Raw genomic sequence first — 20,027 nt, 5'->3', positions numbered from 1 at the left:
AAGCGCCCTTTGGTTTCAAATGAAGCTTCAGAGAGGGGCCGCACAGAACAAGTGACAAGTGGTAGCACGTCTCCCATTGAAATCAATGGGAGACGGAGTTAATTGGAATCTGTGGCGGATTTGAGTATGCACACACCAGGGCCAGCCGCCGCCACTGAGAGCCGTGAGCTGTGAACACGCTGCAGTACCGATCCTCCGTACTAGAGGGCAGCACTGTGTCTCTGGACTTTGCCCTATGCTGAAAGTTAGCATAGAGTAGCGAGCCGCCAGCAAACATGTATACTCTGTTGTGTCCCGCAGCGGTGAGGGCCCCGGGCCGGGCAGTGACGGTGCTGAGGAGGGGGCTGGCGGGCACAGGGCAGCAGGAACAGCCCCTCACCCAGTGCGTGCAACAGGCTGGCATAAGGTACGGGCTCTGGTGACCAGCAGGGGGAGTGCCGCCCGCGGGCACAGTGTGTATATGGGCAGAGTGCATGCAGTACTGCACAGTCCTAAACCCCTGGCTTTCTATGACCGGGGCGAGTTGTATGCTGTATAATACTGCGTGACGTCATCAGCGTATTATAGGACAGTGACAGCAGCTACATTGTGCGTTATAATCCGCAGTCAGTGACTTTATGTGAGTCCTAGCATAGGGCCCATGTCTCACAGTATAGTGACGTATAGAATGTCAGTCTCGCACCATAGCTGTACCCTCTGGCTGCCAGTCTCGCACCATAGCTGTACCCTCTGGCTGCCAGTCTCACACCATAGCTGTACCCTCTGGCTGCCAGTCTCACACCATATAGCTGTACCCTCTGGCTGCCAGTCTCACACCATATAGCTGTACCGTCTGGCTGCCAGTCTCACACCATAGCTGTACCCTCTGGCTGCCAGTCTCACACCATAGCTGTACCCTCTGGCTGCCAGTCTCACACCATATAGCTGTACCCTCTGGCTGCCAGTCTCGCACCATAGCTGTACCCTCTGGCTGCCAGTCTCACACCATATAGCTGTACCCTCTGGCTGCCAGTCTCGCACCATAGCTGTACCCTCTGGCTGCCAGTCTCACACCATAGCTGTACCCTCTGGCTGCCAGTCTCACACCATATAGCTGTACCGTCTGGCTGCCAGTCTCACACCATAGCTGTACCCTCTGGCTGCCAGTCTCACACCATAGCTGTACCCTCTGGCTGCCAGTCTCACACCATAGCTGTACCCTCTGGCTGCCAGTCTCACACCATAGCTGTGCCCTCTGGCTGCCAGTCTCACACCATAGCTGTACCCTCTGGCTGCCAGTCTCACACCATAGCTGTGCCCTCTGGCTGCCAGTCTCACACCATATAGCTGTACCCTCTGGCTGCCAGTCTCACACCATATAGCTGTACCCTCTGGCTGCCAGTCTCACACCATAGCTGTACCCTCTGGCTGCCAGTCTCACACCATAGCTGTACCCTCTGGCTGCCAGTCTCACACCATAGCTGTACCCTCTGGCTGCCAGTCTCACACCATAGCTGTACCCTCTGGCTGCCAGTCTCACTGGTTTAGTACTGAAGTTCTTCTGTAGTGTTTCCACATTACACTACTAGGAGAGGACACACTGACCTATGTGGCCTCATACTTGTCACCACAGTATACAGCACACTACTAGGAGAGGACACACTGTGACCTCAGTGGCCTCATACTTGTCACCACAGTATACAGCACACTACTAGGAGAGGACACACTGTGGCCTCATACTTGTCACCACAGTATACAGCACACTACTAGGACAGCACACACTGTGACCTATGTGGCCTCATACTTGTCACCACAGTATACAGCACACTACTAGTGACCTCAGTGGCCTCATACTTGTCACCACAGTATACAGCACACTACTAGGACAGGACACACTGTGACCTCAGTGGCCTCATACTTGTCACCACAGTATACAGCACACTACTAGGAGAGGACACACTGTGGCCTCATACTTGTCACCACAGTATACAGCACACTACTAGGAAAGGACATACTGTGACCTATGTGGCTTCATACTTGTCACCACAGTATACAGCACACTACTAGGAGAGGACACACTGTGACCTATGTGGCCTCATACTTGTCACCACAGTATACAGCACACTACTAGGAGAGGACACACTGTGACCTATGTGGCCTCATAATTGTCACCACAGTGTACAGCACAGTACTAGGAGAAGACACACTGTGACCTCAGTGGCCTCATACTTATCATCACAGTATACAGCACACTACGAGGACAGGACACAATGTGACCTCAGTGACCTCATACTTGTCACCACAGTATACATCACACTACTAGGAGAGGACAGACTGTGACCTAATACTTGTCACCACAGTATACAGCACACTACTAGGAGAGGACACACTGTGGCCTCATACTCTTCACCACAGTATACAGCACACTACTAGGACAGGACACACTGTGACCTATGTGGCCTCATACTTGTCACCACAGTATACAGCACACTACTAGGACAGCACACACTGTGGCCTCATACTTATCACCACAGTATACAGCACACTACTAGTAGAGGACACACTGTGACCTATGTGGCCTCATACTTGTCACCACAGTATACAGCACACTACTAGTGACATCAGTGGCCTCATACTTATCACCACAGTATACAGCACACTACTAGTGACCTCAGTGGCCTCATACTTATCACCACAGTATACAGCACACTACTAGGAGAAGACACACTGTGACCTCAGTGGCCTCATACTTATCATCACAGTATACAGCACACTACGAGGACAGGACACACTGTGACCTCAGTGACCTCATACTTGTCACCACAGTATACATCACACTACTAGGAGAGGACAGACTGTGACCTAATACTTGTCACCACAGTATACAGCACACTACTAGGAGAGGACACACTGTGGCCTCATACTCTTCACCACAGTATACAGCACACTACTAGGACAGGACACACTGTGACCTATGTGGCCTCATACTTGTCACCACAGTATACAGCACACTACTAGGACAGCACACACTGTGGCCTCATACTTATCACCACAGTATACAGCACACTACTAGTAGAGGACACACTGTGACCTATGTGGCCTCATACTTGTCACCACAGTATACAGCACACTACTAGTGACATCAGTGGCCTCATACTTATCACCACAGTATACAGCACACTACTAGTGACCTCAGTGGCCTCATACTTATCACCACAGTATACAGCACACTACTAGGAGAGGACACACTGTGACCTCAGTGGCCTCATACTCGTCACCACAGTATACAGCACACTACTAGGACAGCACACACTGTGACCTATGTGGCCTCATACTTGTCACCACAGTATACAGCACACTACTAGTGACCTCAGTGGCCTCATACTTGTCACCACAGTATACAGCACACTACTAGGAGAGGACAAACTGTGACCTCAGTGGCCTCATACTTATCACCACAGTATACAGCACACTACTAGGAGAGGACACACTGTGACCTCAGTGGCCTCATACTCGTCACCACAGTATACAGCACACTACTAGGAGAGGACACACTGTGGCCTCATACTTGTCACCACAGTATACAGCACACTACTAGGAAAGGACACACTGTGACCTATGTGGCCTCATACTTGTCACCACAGTATACAGCACACTACTAGGAGAGGACACACTGTGACCTATGTGGCCTCATAATTGTCACCACAGTGTACAGCACAGTACTAGGAGAGGACACACTGTGACCTCAGTGGCCTCATACTTATCATCACAGTATACAGCACACTACGAGGACAGGACACACTGTGACCTCAGTGACCTCATACTTGTCACCACAGTATACAGCACACTACTAGGAGAGGACAGACTGTGACCTAATACTTGTCACCACAGTATACAGCACACTACTAGGAGAGGACACACTGTGGCCTCATACTCTTCACCACAGTATACAGCACACTACTAGGACAGGACACACTGTGACCTATGTGGCCTCATACTTGTCACCACAGTATACAGCACACTACTAGGACAGCACACACTGTGGCCTCATACTTATCACCACAGTATACAGCACACTACTAGTAGAGGACACACTGTGACCTATGTGGCCTCATACTTGTCACCACAGTATACAGCACACTACTAGTGACATCAGTGGCCTCATACTTATCACAACAGTATACAGCACACTACTAGTGACCTCAGTGGCCTCATACTTATCACCACAGTATACAGCACACTACTAGGACAGCACACACTGTGGCCTCATACTTATCACCACAGTATACAGCACACTACTAGTAGAGGACACACTGTGACCTATGTGGCCTCATACTTGTCACCACAGTATACAGCACACTACTAGTGACCTCAGTGGCCTCATACTTATCACCACAGTAGACAGCACACTACTAGGAGAGGACACACTGTGGCCTCATACTCTTCACCACAGTATACAGCACACTACTAGGACAGGACACACTGTGACCTATGTGGCCTCATACTTGTCACCACAGTATACAGCACACTACTAGGAGAGGACACACTGTGACCTATGTGGCCTCATACTTTTCACTACAGTATACAGCACACTACTAGGAGAGGACACACTGTGGCCTCATACTTGTCACCACAGTATACAGCACACTACTAGGACAGGACACACTGTGACCTATGTGGCCTTATACTTGTCACCACAGTATACAGCACACTACTAGGAAAGGACAAACTGTGACCTATGTGGCCTCATACTCGTCACCACAGTATACAGCACACTACTAGTGACCTCAGTGGCCTCATACTTATCACCACAGTATACAGCACACTACTAGGACAGGACACACTGTGACCTCAGTGGCCTCATACTCGTAACCACAGTATACAGCACACTACTAGGAGAGAACACACTGTGACCTATGTGGCCTCATACTTGTCACCACAGTATACAGCACACTACTAGGAGAGGACACACTGTGGCCTCATACTTGTCACCACAGTATACAGCACACTACTAGGAGAGGACACACTGTGACCTATGTGGCCTCATACTTGTCACCACAGTATACAGCACACTACTAGGTCAGGACACACTGTGACCTATGTGGCCTCATACTTATCACCACAGTATACAGCACACTACTAGGAGAGGACACACTGTGACCTATGAGGCCTCATACTTATCACCACAGTATACAGCACACTACTAGGACAGCACACACTGTGACCTATGTGGCCTCATACTTATCACCACAGTATACAGCACACTACTAGGAGAGGACACACTGTGGCCTCATACTTGTCAACTCAGTATACAGCACACTACTAGGAAAGGACAAACTGTGGCCTCATACTTGTCACCACAGTATACAGCACACTACTAGGACAGGACACACTGTGACCTATGTGGCCTCATACTTGTCACCACAGTATACAGTACACTACTAGTGACCTCAGTGGCCTCATACTTATCACCACAGTATACAGCACACTACTAGGAGAGGACACACTGTGGCCTCATACTTGTCACCACAGTATACAGCACACTACTAGGACAGCACATACTGTGACCTATGTGGCTTCATACTTGTCACCACAGTATACAGCACACTACTAGGAGAGGACACACTGTGACCTATGTGGCCTCATACTTGTCACTACACTATACAGCACACTACTAGGAGAGGACACACTGTGGCCTCATACTTGTCACCACAGTATACAGCACACTACGAGGACAGGACACACTGTGACCTATGTGGCCTCATACTTGTCACCACAGTATAGAGCACACTACTAGTGACCTCAGTGGCCTCATACTCGTCACCACAGTATACAGCACACTACTAGGAGAGAACACACTGTGACCTATGTGGCCTCATACTCGTCACCACAGTATACAGCACACTACTAGGACAGGACACACTGTGACCTATGTGGCCTCATACTTGTCACCACAGTATACAGCACACTACTAGGACAGCACACACTGTGACCTCATACTTGTCACCACAGTATACAGCACACTACTAGGAGAGGACACACTGTGACCTATGTGGCCTCATACTTGTCACCACAGTATACAGCACACTACTAGGAGAGAACACACTGTGACCTATGTGGCCTCATACTCGTCACCACAGTATACAGCACACTACTAGGACAGGACACACTGTGACCTATGTGGCCTCATACTTGTCACCACAGTATACAGCACACTACTAGGACAGCACACACTGTAACCTCATACTTGTCACCACAGTATACAGCACACTACTAGGAGAGGACACACTGTGACCTATGTGGCCTCATACTTGTCACCACAGTATACAGCACACTACTAGGACAGGACACACTGTGACCTATGTGGCCTCATACTTGTCACCACAGTATACAGCACACTACTAGTGACCTCAGTGGCCTCATACTTCTCTCCTAGTAGTGTGCTGTATACTGTGGTGATAAGTGTGAGGCCACATAGGTCACAGTGTGTCCTGTCCTAGTAGTGTGCTGTATACTGTGGTGAAGAGTATGAGGCCACAGTGTGTCCTCTCCTAGTAGTGTGCTGTATACTGTGGTGATAAGTATGAGGCCACTGAGGTCACTAGTAGTGTGCTGTATACTGTGGTGATAAGTATGAGGCCACTGAGGTCACTAGTAGTGTGCTGTATACTGTGGTGATAAGTATGAGGCCACTGAGGTCACTAGTAGTGTGCTGTATACTGTGGTGACAAGTATGGGGCCACAGTTTGTCCTTTCCTAGTAGTGTGCTGTATACTGAGTTGACAAGTATGAGGCCACAGTGTGTCCTCTCCTAGTAGTGTGCTGTATACTGTGGTGATAAGTATGAGGCCACATAGGTCACAGTGTGTGCTGTCCTAGTAGTGTGCTGTATACTGTGGTGATAAGTATGAGGCCTCATAGGTCACAGTGTGTCCTCTCCTAGTAGTGTGCTGTATACTGTGGTGATAAGTATGAGGCCACATAGGTCACAGTGTGTCCTGACCTAGTAGTGTGCTGTATACTGTGGTGATGACACACTGTGACCTATGTGGCCTCATACTTGTCACTACACTATACAGCACACTACTAGGAGAGGACACACTGTGGCCTCATACTTGTCACCACAGTATACAGCACACTACGAGGACAGGACACACTGTGACCTATGTGGCCTCATACTTGTCACCACAGTATAGAGCACACTACTAGTGACCTCAGTGGCCTCATACTCCTCACCACAGTATACAGCACACTACTAGGAGAGAACACACTGTGACCTATGTGGCCTCATACTTGTCACCACAGTATACAGCACACTACTAGGACAGCACACACTGTGACCTCATACTTGTCACCACAGTATACAGCACACTACTAGGAGAGGACACACTGTGACCTATGTGGCCTCATACTTGTCACCACAGTATACAGCACACTACTAGGACAGGACACACTGTGACCTATGTGGCCTCATACTTGTCACCACAGTATACAGCACACTACTAGGACAGGACACACTGTGACCTATGTGGCCTCATACTTTTCACCACAGTATACAGCACACTACTAGGAGAGGACACACTGTGACCTCAGTGGCCTCATGCTTGTCACCACAGTATACAGCACACTACTAGGACAGCACACACTGTGACCTCATACTTGGTCAGCAGGTGTGAGCGGAGCACTCCATGTGCCTTCCCTCTCACCAGTGATTGGTGGCTGCCATATAGCTGCAGGTATACGCCGGAGGAGAGGGACCTCTCTCCACACATATACTATGCATTTACATGATACTGTGAGTCTGCTGTATTCTTTTTTAGGTACTACTAGCCAAATGGCACTTTTTTGGTGCTATAGGGGAGAGCTAAGTAGAGAAAAACCTATAACCTAGTAATGCTGGCTTTTATTACTTTATTAATTTACTTCTATTTAAAAAATCTCACATCTTCCACTACTTATCAGCTGCTGTATGTCCTGCAGGAAATGTTTTCTTTTCAGTCTGACACAGTGCTCTCTAGTGCCATGTCTGTCCCAGACAGGAACTGTCCAGAGCAGCAGCAAATTTCCATAGAAAACCTCTTCTGCTCTGGACAGTTTCTGTCTCGAGCAGAGATGTCAGACTGAAAAGAAAACAACATTTCCTGCAGGACATACAGCAGCTGATAAGTACTGGAAGATGTGAGATGTTTAAATAGAAGTCAATTACAAATCTGTATAACTTTCGGAAACCAGTTGATTTTCAAGAAAAAAATTTTTACTGGACAAGCCCTTTTAATCTGGTGAATCTGAAATGCGTCGGCTCATACACCCTGCTTCTTTCTCTTATATTTTAAAATTGAAGAATAAAGTATTTGAAATTTTTAAACAGATGCTGTAATATTTCTTTGCACAAAACACAGAAGAGGTGCAAATCTTTTTCTCAGTTTCTTTTACTCCCAGTTTTAGCTAACTATTACTGATACAGAATACAGAATACTCTGTGAATGGGGCTGAACTTCAGTATAAGACACATCCAGATAGATGCCAGTCTTGTCGTGTTGGCTACTGCATTGATGACCTTTTATTTTTTTTATTTTCCATTGGAAAGTGCTGCAGAATTTTGCTGTATATTGCTTTTAATTTGTTCTATACAGAAAAATAACCATGAATAACCCCCAAAAGAGAAATGCACTGTCGCTTGCTATGCTTCAGTCTCTGCAGAAGGACGTCCTACATGAAATTGATGACAAGGATTTGAGGGTCATTGTGATTGCAGGTATTCCCAGAGTTACATTCTATATACACTGTATATGAATAGTATGAATATGATAATGCATGTACATGTCATGATATTCCAAGTGCTGTCACATGCCATCTTTAAACATAGTCTTATATATTAGGCTGGGTTCACACTGCGTTCCTGCAGTTCGTTTAACAGATCTATTTTTAAATTATTACTTTTTAACTACACAAAAATGTGGTCAACCATGTTTTTGTGTACACTAAAAAAAGAAAAGAAAATCAGTTTTAACCTTTTTTTCTTTTTTTGTAAAGAAAGTCAATGTAAACTGATGCACACAATTGCATCTGTTCCCCCCCCCCCCATTAAAACATATACTTTAAATGGACTGCAAAAACGCAGTGTGAACCCAGTCTAACACAGTAATTTCCTCCACAATCTGCCAGAATTGGCCTTTTTCTGTTGCCAATACTGCCTATAAGTAGAGTAGATCAGGAGCACAACAAGTATCACATCACTATATTGCACAAGGCTATCATTAAAGTGACTGTAACAGGCCCAGGCAGAAGCACTGGAGGCGGGCCGACCCACCCTTAGTGGGAGGAAACACCAGCCCCTCTATTATAGGGTTCCATTGATTCTAATGGAGTCACGTCATGGAGGGGCTGGAGTTTGTTCCCACTAAGGGTTGGTCGGCCCGCCTCCAGTGCTTCAGCCTGGGTCTGGTGGTACAGTCACTTTAAGTTTGTGAGCTGGGCACACTGTTTTTGTCATTCTCTGTCACCCCATAAATAATCACAATAAGTGATAGAAATGTAAAGAAACTGAGTCATGCTCTTAATCAATATTTGAAAAATATATATCAAATAGCATGCCCCAATAATGTATAGGTCTTATAATAAATCAGCATAATTGTACTTGTTACCACTATTGAAAACTTATAGCTGACCAACAACACGGTGGTGTATTGGTAAAGTATACTATATAGTGCGGTTAAAATATCTTGCCCTTGTTCTATACCATCCTGCCATGGCATGCCAAAGCATTAATGGCTTCCTCAGGGGGTATTTTATTACCCTGTCCCCAGGTTTTGTGTGGTATTACACTTAAGCGTCACTCACTTCAACTGGAACTGCGCTGCAAAACTACATTTAAAGGTACAAACACACCGGTTTTGTTTCTGGGGCTCCCTGCTGGACGTCCCGTTCAGCCAATCAGTACGCTGCCCCGCCGCAGCCACCAACTGGCTGAGAAGGATATCTAGACGCCGGGAGCCCCCGAAGCAAGCCGGAGCGCTGAGCCAGTAATGTATGTACCGGCCGGCGGGGAGTTAAGGGGGCTGTCACTTACATACTTATGTAACCTCATTGAAAATGACCGTCAAGGGGTCCGCAGCGGATTTCGCTACGAATTAGTAGCGTGAAATCTGGTGTGTGTGTTTCCACCCTAAGTTGGAGTGGAGTTGTGCTGGAACAAAGCAGCCATGTTCTTCTAAGCCAGGATAACCCCTTTACAGCTGGAAGAAAACAGTCTCCTAAAGCCATGCACAGCCCAAATCTCCAGTTGCCCATTTGGGGCGGTAACATGAGGCAGACTAATCTTTTATCTATCTATGATCAAACCCTGGCCATTTCCTCCACCAAGTTCTACAGTTTGCTCTCTGCGTTTTAGAAGTTAGAGTTTATAGAGCAAGACTTTGTCCACCAGACTGAAATGTGGTAAAAGCATGCTGCGTACATATTTTTTTTAATGATCAATAATAAATTAATGTTATTGATTCTTTAATTCAATGTTGGTTTAGATCTCTTATTGAAACAATATATTTTCCTTTTATTGTTTGCCTTCCAGCAAATGGACCTGTTTTTTCATCTGGCCACAATTTAAAAGAATTCACAGCCACTCAAGGAAAAGCTCATCATGCTGGTGTATTTAATGCCTGCGTTGAGGTGAAACTATTATTTTAAACAAAATTTTTAATGATACATTCACACATACAGAATCTGCAGAATGCTACATCCACTTATTTCAATTCACAATTTCAATACCACGTTTCTTCTTAACTCCTTGCCTCCGCAGCACGCTCGGGGCCTATTTTTCAAATCTGATCTGTCTCTCTTTATGTAGTGATAACTCTGCAATGCTTTCAACTATCGTGGTTAATCTGAGATTGTTTTTTCGTGACACATTCCTCTTTATGTTTGTGGTATACTTAGGTTGATACATTAGGTAGTTTTTTTGTTTGTTTTTTTTTAAAAACACATTTGCACAAAAACTTGAAAAATTGACGTTTCTTTATATTCAATATTCTCTTGTTCTAAGAAAAATAGTCATGCCACGTGAACTAATTATTACTGCAACATCTACAACATGTCTGCTTTATGGTGATGCCATTTGGTGAACATCCTTTTACTTAAGATGTTAGAGGGCTTCAAAATTTTGCAGCGATATTTCAAATTCTGATTTTATTAGGGACATGTTCAGAAGTGGAAAAAAAACTGCACCCCTCAAAGTATTCAAAATGTAAAATTTGCATTTGTTTGGGCAGATATTCCATTTTAATCCATTTTTTCCTCTAGCTCAGCAAATACTTACTGAGAAATGGAACTCAATATTTATTCCACTTATTCCAATGTTTCTACAAATCCCCCATGTGTGGCCGCAGTGCCTCACCTGTCTCACAGGCCTTAGACATGACAGAGACGTGGGGAATTTTGGGACCTTTTTTTATTTCAGGTATTTTTTTGTCCATTATACCATGTGACAGAGGCCTTGTGGTGCCAAAATATTTGTGTAAGACAAGTTGACGTTTCCATCTGTACCATTCTGGGGGACATGTGACACCCTGATAATTTTTTATTTAATTTTTTATGGTGGTACAAATACAAAACACAATTTAGCAGCTGTTTTTTATAAAACAATTTTGTATGCCGTTTACTATACGTCACATATGACATGTTATCATTATTCATCAGATCGGTACAATTACAGCGATATCCAGTTTATATAGCTTTTGTTATAGTTTATGGCATTTATACTATAAATATTGTTTGTGTCTTGCATATTGTAAAAGCAGCAATATTTTTATTTTTTCCGCCAATGGAGTTATGTGAGGGCTTTTTTTTGCGGCATAAGCCAACTTTTTTAGTGGAACACCTTTTGGGTACATGTGACGTTTTTTCTATATTTTTTTAGGGGGCGGAATTAACAAAACAATGTTGTGGGATTTTGGTTAGTTTTTATTTATTTTTTTACGGCATTAATCGGGCGGGATAATTAATGTAACAGGTTAATAGACGGGGTCATTACAGACGCGGCGATACCAAATATGTGTATTTTATTCATAGGGAATCATTTATAAAGGGAGATGGGGAATGTGTATATTTAATTATTTATATTTATTTAAAATATTTTAACTTGTTTATGCATGTGTGTGTGTTGTTTTTTTTGCACTGTAACTTCTGCAGGTACAGTACATCTATAATACATTACAGCACATAATCTGTGAAGTAATGTACATTAGAGTGAATGAGCTGGCAGTACACTGACAGCTCATTCACACGATCAGACCCCTGCCATAGCAACCTAGACACATTAAGCAGTGTCTGGGTTGCTATGGTAACTCCCCCACCCCCGGGGGGTGGGGGGGTCAGAGGGAGCGGATCTCCCTCCGGATTCCCCATACACGCTGCAGGGAAAGGAGGAACTACCTGCTTTACATGACGTTCTGGGAACGTCATTTTGTAGCAAGGGGCTAAGCATCGCCATCATAAAATGGATGAGCAAATGGATCACCAACAATAAAAAAAAATAAGAACAAGCTCCGAAAATAATGTGCTTTTCTCTCTGCTGCTCAAAGGACAATGATCAAAATGGAGACTGCAAGCTTTGTAGGTGGTCCAGTAGGCTGGACAGTCTCAAATTCACACCATTGTTTACAGGTTTTGTCACACCTCCACCTATCTTTTCCCCGCCCACATGATCATCCATTTTCCTATACCGCGAACGTTTAAGGGCCCATGTAACGAACACAAAATAATTGTTCAGTACATCAACCGTAACGTGTAATAATGTGTAAATCCTTTGCTAAACAATCATTAGCAATTGATCGTTTTGCGCTTTTAGAATGATAATAGCGTTGCAATCTCTTCGTGTAATAGAGGCTTTAGATAGCTGATTATCAGTAGTGAGCGGCTGATCGAGTCTTTTGTGTGTCCATAAAAATTGTTATTGGCTGCACAAATCCCTGTCTTAACAGGGGATGTGCGGCTGATAACAATGCAATGATCCAGCAATCATTCGTGCAGTCCAGCTGATCAATGCTTATTTGCTGTCTCAAATCGGGCCATGTAAAAGGGCCTTTACAGTGATGTCTGCCACATCAAATCTGTGCAGATCCTGTACATGTGAGTGAACCTTACAGGGGTATTATGAGCTAAACCAGTTTTCTTGTTTGTGTCATTGAGGGACACAGAAGACCATGGGAATAGGCTGTTGCCACTAGGAGGCGACACTAAGCAAATTGAAAGTAAGCTCCTCCTGCACAGGCTAGACCCCCTACTGCAGGCAATGAGCTATTTCAGTTTTAGCTTAGTGTCTGTAGGAAGCAGACACTTCTGCAGTTTCTGCAGATTTCTGCTCTGTTTATTTTATTCTCTCTCTCCTTTAGGTGGAAAACAAATACAACCCTGTCTCCCTGTTTCCCCAACATAATCAGGGTGGACGATGTCAACTCCACTGTCCTATGGAGACCCTCACTTAAAGAAGGCATGTGGGACAAGAGCACCAGAGCTCCTCTGTCCCGACCAGAGTGGCACACTGAAGGGGGGACCTTGCTGGTCTGAAATGGGAGAAGAGGAGCGAGAGGATGAGAATGTCAGGACTAGGTAAGTACTTCAGCTTCAGTTCTGCTTTTGCTCCCTGGGTGTTTATATTTGCATCTCCCTCCATCCCTGATATATTTTTCATCTTTAGACACAATTGTTCTTGTGCTTCAGTGTGATTCTACAGAAGTGTCCTAGCCTGCAGTCAGTTTCCTGGAGGCGAAATGCCTTGGCCATTGCAGAGATCCTGCTCCTGCCCAAGTATAGTCCAATTAATGCCTTGCCTGGTTGTGTCGCTTTGTGTGGCCAGCAGCTGTCGCTGGTCTGGCTGTGGCTGCCAGTTTCCAGATCTGGCATTTCGGCAAAACCTAAAAATATAGCACCTGGCTTTTCCTCTTGGTATGCCGCATTCCCACCTCCCCTTTTTCAAGGCTAGGGATGGGCCTTTCCTTTAATGTGCAGCCTGTCGCTACTTAGCTTTTTTCCCCAGCTAGGCTATAGTCACACCCCCTTCTTCCCTGGCTGGGCCTACCTATCATTGTTCAGCTTGTTTCCTGGCTACAGCCATTCCCCCCTCCCCTCCCCCCAATAGGCTGGGTGCACTCCATGGTCCGCGTAACTTACATTATTTCTGTCACTGTTATTTGTTTTGTGCCTCTTCCCCCTTCCATAGGTCTCGGACTACATGGTATGCCTGTCTATGCCACAAGGTGGTGTAAAGACAAATCGGCCACATTACTGCCTAAGCAGTTGTTGTTAAAGGAGTCAAGCACTAACCTTGCACATTTTTTTTAAGTTAATGAATAGGAAAAACCAACAAACGTATTGACAGTTTCATCTGCTCAGCTGGATTCTATTACTTCAGTCTGTATGACTAACTATTCAGGCAGTGATCAATAATAGAAAGAAAGAACTATCTCAAGCCGTGATCCCCAAGATTCGGCTTCAGATCGTTCTTTTTATTTGCATGCACCAAAAGGCATGTGGTGTTGCAGGTGCTGCAGCGGTGACCTTCCTATTACATGTGCATGATAGTGTTGTGCCTGTTGTTTAGCACAACCATCCCAGGTGAGTGGTTACTTGATTACCCACCCTATGCCCCCGTGCCATTCTTATAATACTACACCAGAAGGTGCCCCGGTGTCTTTTTTTTTTTTTTTTCTGTTTAATCTACCATGGAAGAGACTGTAGATTTCATAAATGTATTGGACTTTAGCCACACAGCTCCAAAAACATGTGGATGTCATCAAAGATCCAGTAGGGAGCGGAAGAAAGCAGAGAGAAAGCAAGAAGTCCATCAACAGGGACTCTCAGCTAGCATGTACACTATTAAGTACAACTCAAATACCAAGACTATGGCATTGGGAAGGCTGTGCCACGTAGCCCTGTCTACAGGTACGAATAAAAGTGGAATGGTCTTTGGGCTGGATTAACTTATTCCTGTGGGCCAGGAGACTCTCTAGATCCTACTTCTGGTGTCTTGTACTGCCACCACATTGCCTTACACAGAGGGAACTGCTCTTCCATAGTAAATGACTGTTTCTAAGGACATAAAAGCTTCTCCCGTGGTAACCCTGCTCCTCTGCTGTGCTTCCACAGAAAAATCTGTATGGGTGTGCTTTTACCAAGCCATAGATTTTCTTCCTTCCACAGCTGCTTTCATCTAGAAACAGCACCGTACATGTCTTTAGTTTGTGTGTGGTACTGCAGCTCTGTTCCATTGAAGCAAATGGCTGTGATACCATATACATCCTGTGGACTGGTATGGCACTGTTTGTGAAAGAAAGCAGCAGTGTTTTTGAAATACTGGATAAACTCTTTAATTACAATACTCAATTTTTCACTACTACTAGCTACAGCATTTTTCCTCCTCCTGGGGAGACTGGATTCCCAACCACAATAAGGAATCCAGGTCTTCAGCCATGCTGTTCATGAGTTTTTGTCTGGTGAAAAATTTAAGCCTGCCTTCTCAAACCTGGTTGCCAACATCATGAAGGACTGTCCACAAGTCATGACAGTTACCCAATTTCAATACAATTTTAGTCTTACCAGGCCGGGAGGAGATCCTGGTGAGAGTCTATGAAGGTTCCAACATCTGAACAGCCCTCTGATCATTTCAACCTCTTATTGTATTTGACCATTCTGCAGACAGAGAATCACATTTCAGTTCTTTCTCTGGACCAAATTTCCTTTTGGTCTACTGGATAAAAGACTTCCATAGTAGCAAACGCTGGTCTCAGATGCATGCCTCCTTCAGCCTATGTATTATATTGGGTTAGTTCCTAAGGCTGGGTTCACACACTGTATACTTCAGGCAGTATTTGGTCCTCAAGTCAGGTCCTCATAGCAACCAAAACCAGGAGTGGATTGAAAACACAGAAAGGCTCTGTTCACACAATGTTGAAATTGAGTGGATGGCCGTCATATAACGGTAAATAACTGCCATTATTTCAATATAACAGCCGTTGTTTTAAAATAACAGCAAAAATTTGCCATTAAATGACGGCCATCCACTCAATTACAACATTATGTGAATATAGCCTTTCTGTGTTTTCAATCCACTCCTGGTTTTGGTTGCTATACAGCCTCACAAATACAGCCTCAAATATACATAGTGTGAACCCAGCCTATGACTGCAAATGGCTCCTTTCCTGTTGATGGTAACCTCTTCTAGGTGTCAGTTCTCCCTGACATTTCATGCCTAATTTCCACCTTGTGGCCGAGGTGGGTCATTTCCTTACCAGGGTACATGTTCCACTCCTTTCAAAGAACTTTTCTCTTCCTATCAGTTCAGTGGCATACTAGAATGTCATTGTTGCTAATCGAGACGTCCAGCTGTTGTCTATTATTTTTGCAACACATGGGGCTCACAGATCATTTCACCACACCCCTGGCCTTCTTGGCTGACACACCATGGGGTAAATATGCTCTTTCTACACCTTCTTTGATAGATGGAGAGCCACTTGTGCTGGGGTTTTCTGCTTTGGGGATGTCCCGTGATCTCCTGTGCCCCTATGTACACAAATGAGAAAACAGGATTTGGTGAGTGGGCACTCTAAAATCCATTTTTATTGGATGGTTCCTTTTTCTTCTCAGTTATCAGTCATTGGAAGTTGTGCTGCTGGGTTTATTGTGTATCTTCTGTTAGCTTTTCCTGCTTCTGTACAAACTGAAGTAGCCTATTGTCCGCAAGAGGGATATAACCTGTGCGGGAGGAGCTAACTTTCTTTAGTGTTCCCTCCTAGTGGTGGTAACTAGGGATGGTCCGAACTTGCCGAGGCTCGGGTTCGTATGAACCCGAACGCTCGGCAGCAGTGGTAACCTATACCCCATGGTCTTTTGTGTCAAAATCCTGTTATCCTCTTTTCACAACATAGTGGATAAGTGTCAGATCTGGGGGTTTGACCATTGGGAATCCCCATGATCTCCAGAGCAGGCCTCGACTTATTATTATGAATGGAGCAGCAATTCTGTCATACATGCCACCGCTCCATTCATTGTCTATGGAGTTGCCAAAAGTAGCAGAGTATTGTCCTAGTCTATCTCTGGGAGCACTGTGGACAGTAAACTCCATTCAAAACAAAAATGGAACAGGGGGAAATTAATGCTTCTTGCATAAAGACATATAAAAATGAAAATGACATATGGGTACCTTCACACGTACCAGATCCCAGCGATTCCAAGGTATAAGTTCTGCAGCGAAATCTGCTGTGATTCCAGGTACTGTCAGTTTCTATTGTTTTACATACTCGCAGACGATTTTTCATTCTGTTGTATTTAAAGCCCCTTCCCGCTTAACCCAAAGCTACCGGCTTATACGTTACCTGGCCGCACTTCTGCTTGCTTCTCTGGCTCCTGGCTCCCTGGTTTCTCCCTGTGCCAATCAGTGCACTGCCCCGCTGCAGCCACTGATTGGCTGAGCAGGATGTCAGAGAGCCAGACAAGCAAGCAGGAGTGCGGCTAGGTAATGTATAAGCCGGTAGCTTTGGGTTGAGCAGGGGGGGCTTTAAGTACTCACAACGGAATGAATAATCCACTGCAAGTATGTCAACCCATAGAAAATGACAGTACCGGGCGTCCCAGCTCCCTCTCTCCTGAGACAACATATGGGGGGGATTTATCATTGTTGCGCCAGAGGCGTACGCCAGGGAGAATGCGCAGATTTGCCCCTCCTTCCCGGCGTACGCTTGCCACAGGTGTAAATGATGATTGAAATCTACACCAGCTGGAAGCAGGTGTAGATTTGTTGCATGGCTGGCTGGCTGTTTATTTCAGAATTGGGGCAAACACGTTAGCAATGCTATATGCTTTTGCTCTATTATTTTATATTTTTTGCCGGATGTTGGATCACCCCTTTAACATGACAGAGTAAGCTGGTAGGAGTTTTCTAGAATTCAAAGAAGTGTTGTTAAAAAGTGAATAAATATGTCTACTTCTACTTCAAGATATACTGTATGTTGTGTGCAGCTTATGACAACAATCCAAACCATTCCAGTTCCTGTTATAGCCCAGGTGAATGGCCTTGCCACTGCAGCTGGATGCCAACTTGTTGCCAGCTGTGATATTGCTGTAGCATCTGAGAAGTCCAAGTTTGCAACACCCGGTGTGAACGTGGGACTGTTTTGCTCTACACCCGCTGTTGCTTTAGGAAGAGCAGTACCAAGGAAGGTAAATGCAACAAAATGTTATATTATTATTATTATTATTACTACTAAACATATTATTTTATGTATAAGTATGGTACAACGGTGCTAATAGTTAGTCCATAAGTAATATTTAAAAAAGCAGCAACCATGAGGAGAAAAGCACTGCATGCAGATCCTATAGACAGGATAATGTAGGAGCACAGAAAATCCCCAAATCCAGGTGTGCAAACATAGCAGTGCTATAGGGTATTGAGTGCAGAATTACGGGAGATTTTTTTTATTTTAGCACAGTACCACAACATAACAAAATGTAAACTGTGAAAGGCTCTGAAGACTTACTAAATGCATTGTATGGCTAGGTTCACATAACGTCCTTTTTTGGTTGTCCGGCATTCTGAGGTGTTTTCAATTCACTCCTGGTTTTGGTTAAAAAATACTGGGCGAAAATACTGTGTGAACATAGCCTATATCTGTATTTGTACATAACTGCATTGCTCTTATGTCCATAACATAACTCAAACAAGTATGTCCTATAACATAACATTATTGAGGAACATTTATAAAAACCGATGCAAAGAAAGGAAAGCCACTACCCTTCACAAGTACATTCCAGCTCTCGTTCAGGGGCCCTTTTTTGTCCTAAAATGAAAGCTGTGACTGGACGGGTTGTTATGGGTGATTACTCCACTTTTCTGCAGAACGAGTTTTTATAAACACCCTCTATTATGTATTGTATGCTATCGCATGTCCAAGACTTATATGGAACTATTTCGGTAATTTTATTCTTACAGGTCGCCTTAGAAATGCTGTTTACAGGTGAACCTATATCAGCACATGATGCCTTGTTGCATGGACTAGTCAGCAAGGTGGTACCAGAGGAGAACTTGGAAGTAGAAACCATGAAAATTGCACATAAAATTTGCCAGGCGAGCCGCACGGTAGTTGCTCTTGGAAAAGCTACGTTTTACAAACAAATTTCTCAAAGCTTAGATGAGGCATACAGATTTACATCTCAAGTTATGTTAGAAAACCTGATGTTGAAGGATGGACAAGAAGGCATAGAGGCCTTCACACAAAAAAGGAAACCAGTGTGGACTAATTCACTAGAATGATTACCTGTGGATTTACGACTACAGATCACAAATTAAATTACCAATGTCATATTTGACTTAAATATAAATAACTGATTTGAAAATGTGATATTTCATATACATTTCTTCTTTCTTGCATTACTTAAATTATTTGGCACATACCTGTCTGTGTTCACACTGTCTGCTGCAGATTGTGACTTTCTAGGCCATAGATGAGCCATATTCAGTGGGGATATTTTGTGCCCAGGCTATCTCATAGTCTGCATTTGTCTGATACACATTGGCCCAAATTTATTAACACTATTTAAAGGGGAATTCCAAGTTTTTACCCATGTCCCCTCCTTCATGCGGTTTTACAGTAGTCCCACTCTTCCAATACAGGTTTCCTCTGCACTGCTATGAGACTACATTACCCAGTAATCTCTGCGATGCATGATCAGAACGTCCTGTTTTTTTTGCTATAGCTGGTTTAATTTGGGCTGTTTTCGTTGCTTATTTTACAGCTATAATGTATGCACAAATGGCTATTTTGTTATTGAATTCAAAAGAACTTTGTTAAAAAAAAAGTATATGCACATGTGACTTAACCCTTAGACGACCCAGGGCGTATAGTTACGCCATGGAAGTCTGTCCCTAGACGACCTAGGGCGTAACTATACGTCCTGGGTGTTTCTCCGGCAATGAAGCGTGCTCCGGAGCGGAGCGCGCTTCATAGCAGGTGGGGGCCGGCTGCAATCAGCAGCCGGGACCTCACCGGTAATGACACACTGCA

At 44.6% G+C, this 20,027-nt stretch overlaps 1 protein-coding gene and 1 long non-coding RNA gene across 2 annotated transcripts; both read left to right on the top strand.

The window, feature by feature from the left end:
- The first annotated feature begins 251 nt into the window (after positions 1 to 251).
- Positions 252 to 19,761, top strand: ECHDC3 (enoyl-CoA hydratase domain containing 3). Its single transcript, XM_069978739.1, has 5 exons — positions 252 to 406; positions 8,613 to 8,734; positions 10,547 to 10,644; positions 17,986 to 18,186; positions 18,956 to 19,761. The coding sequence occupies exons 1-5, from the start codon at positions 276 to 278 to the stop codon at positions 19,274 to 19,276; spliced, it is 873 nt and encodes a 290-aa protein (XP_069834840.1). The 5' UTR covers positions 252 to 275; the 3' UTR covers positions 19,277 to 19,761.
- On the top strand, positions 13,533 to 17,300 carry LOC138798062 (uncharacterized). The gene is made up of 3 exons (XR_011364066.1): positions 13,533 to 13,581; positions 14,743 to 14,913; positions 16,470 to 17,300. It is a non-coding gene; the product is annotated as an uncharacterized lncRNA (long non-coding RNA).
- Positions 19,762 to 20,027: the final 266 nt, after the last annotated feature.

Source organism: Dendropsophus ebraccatus, chromosome 1 (genome assembly GCF_027789765.1).
Source record: "Dendropsophus ebraccatus isolate aDenEbr1 chromosome 1, aDenEbr1.pat, whole genome shotgun sequence".
Taxonomy (NCBI): Eukaryota; Metazoa; Chordata; class Amphibia; order Anura; family Hylidae; genus Dendropsophus; species Dendropsophus ebraccatus.
This window is presented reverse-complemented; position numbering and strand designations above follow the sequence as displayed.